This window comes from Polistes canadensis, unplaced genomic scaffold (genome assembly GCF_001313835.1).
Source record: "Polistes canadensis isolate GaletaPanama2010 unplaced genomic scaffold, ASM131383v1 scaffold_62, whole genome shotgun sequence".
Taxonomy (NCBI): Eukaryota; Metazoa; Arthropoda; class Insecta; order Hymenoptera; family Vespidae; genus Polistes; species Polistes canadensis.
This window is the reverse complement of record NW_014569609.1, coordinates 586,274-593,335: the sequence shown is the minus strand read 5'-3', so window position 1 is coordinate 593,335 and position 7,062 is coordinate 586,274. Positions and strand designations below refer to the sequence as shown.

Genomic DNA, 7,062 nt, shown 5'->3' with positions numbered 1-7,062 from the left:
GCACTAATAAAATGTAAATAAATTGATTCTTATTTTTGTATTTAATTTAAAATAAAATAAACAAACTAAAATGATTTATTTATGAATCGATTATAATATTAATAGGGATATGCATTAATAAAATGTAAATAAATTGATTGATAAATATTTTCCAATATAAATGTAATCATCGGTTGTTTAAATCTGGCACGTTGAAAAATTCAAAGGATAAAGTGTCACAACACGAAGGAACACACTTTATTTTTCAGAACTCGCGTGAGCCTTGGGGCTCAACGGATATTTATGTTTAGTGATAAGCCCTGAATGCTTATATTTCGCATTCCTCAGCGATGAATGTCTCACGGTGTCAAGACTTTTTATTAATCGATTACAATTTTCTTTGGATTCACAAAAATCCATTTATTATAAGATGAAATTTTTAACTTATACAAATAAACAGAAAAATGAATAAAAATCTAAATTATAATTAATATTGTTTTGTAGCTCACATCGAACAGGCAGTAAAAATTTTGTCACGTATAATATTTTCAATAAATTTATTCCAGTATTTTATTACTTATTATACGCGGATTGCAGAAAAAAGTTTCTTCATTTTTGTTTGTTTGTCGATAGATTATAATTTTAATATCGCATATAATTAATTTTAATATTAAATTAGCATCTAGAGCAATACTCGCGTACGTTTGAAAGCTAACACAACAACATATCACAGAATAATTCAAACAAAAATAATTGTGATATTTATTTCAATCAATCGAAAATTATATTGCGTCGAGAATACGAGATAAAATCAAAAAGGAAATTCCATACACTATGAAATGTATTATTACAAGAAAATTATTATTCAAATGTTTTCAATTTGAAAATTTAATCAATTTCAAAGATGCACCTAGCTCTAGTCGATCAATACACATACATAGAAAAAAAGGTCCGATGAAATGATGGGGGAGGGAAACAAAAAAAATTGAAAGAATACGTTGAATAAATTATTTTTCAATGACAATTACAAGACAAATTGTTTACACAATTCTTTCTATGTGTCCCCATAAAAAGATGTTACGTGTATACGAACAAATTACACACACAATTTAATAAACTACTGCTACTACTCTGTGTGCTTTAAAACTCGTTGAATATACCGATTAAAATGAAACAATAAGCCATTTTATGTGAGAAAAGAATGAAAAAATAAGCACTACTACGGATCTATTTCACCAATGAGCTTTTTAGATTATCCTATCTTCTCTACCACCAACGATTTACATTTTTCTAGCGTTGTTAGGAGGCTAGCTGTGTGTTTGAGGATTTTCCAACGTATGTCGGTGACACGTTTTTGTTTACGACGGAAAAATACTTCGCAAAAGTCTCGGTGAAAACGGCTTAAAATAAAAACCATAGAGAACACCAACTACTTTCTTTTTCTCTCTCTCTCTCTTTCTTTCTTTCTTTTGCAATATTCTCTTCTCTCGTATTTGTAAAGGTCAACATCGCGAATAAATCGTTGGTCCTGTCTTTCTCACGGGATCCTATGCACGAGAAAACACCACCAAGTGGATTATCTTCTCTGTTCCCACTTCTATAAAATCTTCCAACCCCCTTTTAGTTCATTTATTTTATTATACAAAAATAACAAATTAATTTTATATACACTCGATTAGAAGAAACGAATAGAATAATTTTCATTATTTATCAGAGTTAATTGTTTTTAATGTAAAATATCCATTAAATTGTAGTCACACACAAATTAAAAACAAAACTATGCGAAATATTGTAATTTTTATGAAATAAAATCCCCAATCATATTTAAACACGTAAGTTTAATTGTTTCGATTAATTCATTGAAAATGAAACTCTATTGTATTTAACAGTGTCTAAAAGTTTTGGTTTTTCTACTAACGATAAGTTAATTAACGATGTACGAATATTTATGAATTTTTTTCCATTTTGTAATGTAAGTTTTATTGAGACAAAAAAAAAAAAAAAAAAAAAGAAGCTTTGAAAAATCAGGTATTACATAGCATAATACAAACTTCATTTCAATGGTTAATTGGTTACATTCATTCACGATAAGAATATTTCAAAATGAAATATATCGGATTGCGAGATAAAATAAAATATTTTTACTTATTTTAAAGATATCAAATAATAATAAAATTTTATTTTAACAATCTAAATAAATAATACACACGTCAATTACTTTCTTTAATAATATTCATCATATTATTTCTTCCTCGAGAATTTTGTTTATTATATAAATACCGAATAGAAAAAAAGAAGAAGAAAAAAAAAAAAAAAAAGAAAAATACCATTTCCTATAAAACAGGAATGAAAAGAAAAAAATGATCGGTTTTTCTCATCGATAATGCTAGTTCACTATAAAGCCTCAACGATTTTCTTTATATTACGATCGTAAAAAGTCTTATGTGCTCGTCGGATTTCAGCCGAAAACTTTGGGATCTCCAATTTTACTTGCGGCTTATGATGGCCGAGCGCGCAAGAGATTATCCTCCTCTCCCATTGGTAAAGGAAAGAAAGAAAAAGAAAAAGAAGAAGAAAGAAAAAAAAAAAAAGTCGAAGTCAAGAATCGACTACGTCGTTCGAGAAAACTCGATCAATTTGAGGAAAGTCCTTTTTAAAGACTTTTACGATCGCTTATCCTACTTTTCACGCAAGATACGTTTTCAAAGTTCATTTTTTTTTTTTTTATTACTTAAACTTAAATTCTGATATTCGAATAATAAATTCGATCTATCGTTTAAGATTATTATTTTTACGATAGATTAAAATCTCATCTTTATTATCTTACTCAAAATGTAATTTAAACAAACTTGCGCCACCATCTTTGAATTTAAATATTAATTCAATTATAACAAATTATAATATTCAAAACGTATTAACGACGTATTTTATTATCGTTTTCATTCCGAAAATAAAAAAAAGGAAGCAATAAAATAATCTTTTTCAAATAAATCCGACAAATTTTATTACTCTATACCGAATTAATTCAATCGACACTATCGAGAGCTTTAAAAAACAAAACAACAAAAATGTTTCAAAATTATTTCAATGAAAAGTAAATAACACCAAAGTCGAGAAATTTTTATTCTCAAAGAGAAAGAGAGAGTTTGGAAAAAAATTAGAAAATAAAAATTAAAAAAAAAAAATAGAAAAAAGGAAAAGAAAAAAAAGGAAGCAATAAAATAAATTTTTTCAAATAAATCCGACAAATTTTATTACCCTATATCGAATTAATTCAATCGACACTATCTAGTAGCTTTAAAAAACAAAACAACAAAAATGTTTCAAAATTATTTCAATGAAAAGTAAATAACACCAAAGTCGAGAAATTTTTATTCTCGAAGAGAAAGAGAGAGTTTGGAAAAAAATTAGAAAATAAAAATTATAACAAAAAAAATAGAAAAAAGAACAAAAAGAAGAGAAAACGAAGTTGATGGTAGAAGAAAAAACAAGAAAAAAAGAAATAAGTACAAAAGGGATGAGGGGCCGGGCTGGGGAGGGGAAAATAGATAAGTAAGCTGAACAACTGCAACGATGTATCTTTTCACAGAAGTAAAATTACCAAGGGCTCGTAGAAGAACAGTATAATAACGACAGTAACGAAGTATACGGCCCTAATAAATTCAACGAAACACGAAAAGAACCACGAGGGGGGAGGGTGAGAGGGGGATCCTCTTCTATCTTTCTTTATCCCTTACCCTTTCCCCATCTTCTTTTCCACTTCCACTTCTTCCTCTTCCTTTTCCTCTGTGCCACTCCTTGATTTTCGTGGTCTCCAATCTTACAGGGAAGGGAAACGAAAGTTTGAAGTAGAACGTCGTCTCGGTATCACCGATAAAACCAGTACTTTCTTACGAAACAACTGTGTCGAAGAATTCCCCCCCCCCTCCTCTATCCCCTCCCTTTTCCCATTCCACCCACCTCTCAACCTCTCTCCTTTTCTTCGACTATACTTTAACCCTTTTCCAGCAAATACTCTATTACACCTTTCTACTTTAATTACACCACCACTTAGCGTCAAATGACGATGCAATTCGACCAAACGGATTCACCTGTCCTATTCTTAGCTCTCTGGTTGTCGTTTTTCACGAACATATATAAACATTTCCTTCCTCCTTACTTTTCTACCTGCCCTTCCTTCCTTTCTTTCTTTTCTTTTCTTTTCTCTTTTTTTTTTTCTACATTCATCACGGAGGTTTTTCCCATTCCTTTCCTTTTATTTCTTAAAACAAAGTTTCCGGGAAAGAATATATATTTTGTTTCTTCGTATCATCAAAGTTTTCTTTCGTTATTTAGTTGATTTCAAAATTATTAATCAATAATATTCGATATGAAGATTTTGTTTTTCATTGATTGTTAATTATTATTCTTCTTAATTATATTGTTATAGGGACTTTGTACTAATAATATTATTTCTACAAATTTATTCCTGTTATATATATATATATATATATTATTTATAAATTTAATTAATCAATATTCTTGTCCAGAAATAAATATTATTAATATATAAGTCTCAAAGGGAATTTTGGACGGTTGTTAAATCTTATGAACGATTTATTTTGAACCAGTTTACGTGTCAATATACATATTATCTTTCTTTCAGAGTCATACATTTCAATAATACTTTTACAATCAAATACTTTTACGTATGATTACGTATGATTACGTGTGATAAGATAAGGTGTTTAGGAATAAATTGTATTGTAATATGTTAAGTATTATTGAAATGTACATGTTTTTTTATTATTTATTTTAATTAATTCTTTCACCTCTTCCTCACAATTAGCTAAACCTAATAATTGGCCGGAGGACTCCAATGTTGGAGGAATCTTGGCAAATAGAAGTATCATATTCTGTAATATGGTTTAAATAATATTGGAAAAAATAATGATGGCAAATTTAAACAGGGACGAGTTGAGTATTATTTTTAAATTTTTGAATGGATTTGATTTGCACAATGCATCTCTAGTTTGCAGGTACAGTATTATAACATCTATTTATTTTTTTTGTAATCTAATATTTTAATAATTAATATAATATATTTATCGTACATATATTATACGATGGATGCATTTATATAATACAATAAGAATTTTATACACCATTAACAAACAAACAAAAATGTATTTCTCCTTATTATAGTTTTTGGTCAAAAATTGCCAAAGAAGAAAACAAAAGGAGAGGTTACCCATGTGAAGTAAAAACCAAATTCAATTCATGCATTGATAATTGGGACACTTTGAAAACACAACTTATAGACTGTTGCCAAGTTAAACCTTCTTTACATATATTGTTTTACGGTTTTGGAAACACAAAACAACTTCCAAAAGGTAAACATTTCATCTAACATATATATATCGAATAATGGAATATTATTATTTTTAATCTTTTCATTTATTTGTTTTTCTTATTACTTTTTAAGGATGCTATTGTCAATATCTACCATCAAATTGTATCTCGATCTCACTAGAACACTTTTTTACATGGGCTACTGATAATTCAATTTCGAGTATTTTTTTCCCGGAAATACCCAATCTACAGATATCTACGATTTCTTTTAATAAACATCCTTGGAATAAAGGAATATATTGCGAAGAATTGAAATGTTTGTTTGACGATTCATTCAGTAACGCCGATCGACTGAAAACCATATTCGAACCAATTATCAATGACGATTTTCCTACGTCAGGCTGTATAGTTTTTATTTACGAAATAGCAAACAATTGTATATTAGCATTAGCTCAATCTTTAGAAAAATGGTAATATATATAATATTTAATATTTAATATATATATATATATATATATATAGTTTCTCGATAATACATATGCTTCATTTTTATTTCGTAAATATATATTAATGATTATTTATTAATATTTAGGTTTCCAAATAAAAAAACGTCTATATTGGGTATAGCAACAGATAAGTTATCAATTTGTAATACTGTCTATAATTCACACATATGTCAACACACTGTGGATTGCACTGCTATTTTATTAAATGGCACTGATATGCAAAGTTGGATACTAATCTTAGAAAATGATTCCCATAATGATGAAAGGATGGAAGAATTCAAAGGGAAAATAAATTTAAGGAAGCACGCAATAGGTTTTACTGCCAGTGGTTATAGTAGCAGTTATTATTTCAAATGTCAACAAGAAAATTTATTTAAGAAATATTTTCCCAACGTACCGATATTTCAAATATACGGTGACCAGGCAATTGCAAGAAATGATTTTAAAGGTGAGCAAAATATTCATACAAAATACAAAAACGAAATCATTTATTTATACTTATAATTATTTATTCATTAAATTATTTATTATTTATTTATATTTATATATGTTACCGTCAAAGCTAAAAATCAGTCATTGCTAGTAATTCCTCGTCATTACTATGAATGCAAAGAGCCTTCAAACGAAGTCGAAAAATGAAAAATTCTTTCAGTTTTTCCTAGGCATCGAACATAATACTTTGATATTCTATAGAAAATGTCAGAAGATGCAATGCTGTAAAATTGTGCATCTTTGCAATTTCTTTGAAAAGTTTTGGTAAATATTTTTTATACTAAAAGTAAATAGATTTTAATAAAACTTATATTAAATTAAAGTAAACTCTTTTTTCTACGCGTAGAATACCATATCAAGTTATAAATTTAGCATGTAAAGTTCAGAAAATGCCAGAGAATGCAATGCTGTAAATTGTACAACTTCGCCATTTCTTTGAAAAGTTTCGGCAAATATTTTTTATATTTAGACCATGCGAATTTTAATAAAACTTATATTAAATTAAAGTATATTCTTTTGTCTACACGTAGAATACCTATTCGAGTTATAAATCAACCTGAAAAGGTTCATAAAATAGCAAAAAATGAGATGCTGCAAATTTTTCCTACTTTGCCATTTCCTTGAAAACTTTCGGCAAGTATTTTGTATACTTAGACCATGCGAATTTTAATAATTTTTATATTAAATTAAAGAACACTCTTTTATCTATATATAGAATACAAATTTGAGTTATAAATCAATCTGCAAAGGTTCA

The 7,062-nt window shown here is 27.8% G+C and overlaps 2 protein-coding genes across 3 annotated transcripts in view; one reads left to right on the top strand and one right to left on the bottom strand.

Moving 5' to 3' along the window:
• LOC106786007 overlaps positions 1–7,062 on the bottom strand; it is a 226,729-nt gene that overhangs the window by 134,605 nt on the left and 85,062 nt on the right. The window lies entirely within an intron of this gene.
• The window catches only part of LOC106786006, a 15,093-nt gene that overhangs the window by 6,118 nt on the left and 1,913 nt on the right, over positions 1–7,062 (top strand). Inside the window, exons 2-5 of one of the 2 annotated variants that reach the window (XM_014746942.1) lie at positions 4,808–4,997; positions 5,164–5,351; positions 5,444–5,780; positions 5,903–6,264. In XM_014746942.1, coding sequence (XP_014602428.1) covers positions 4,909–4,997; positions 5,164–5,351; positions 5,444–5,780; positions 5,903–6,264 — 976 coding nt within the window. In that variant the 5' untranslated portion in view covers positions 4,808–4,908. Of the gene's footprint in view, positions 1–4,723; positions 4,998–5,163; positions 5,352–5,443; positions 5,781–5,902; positions 6,265–7,062 lie in introns of those variants that run through there. The other variant, XM_014746943.1, reaches the window with a different exon arrangement.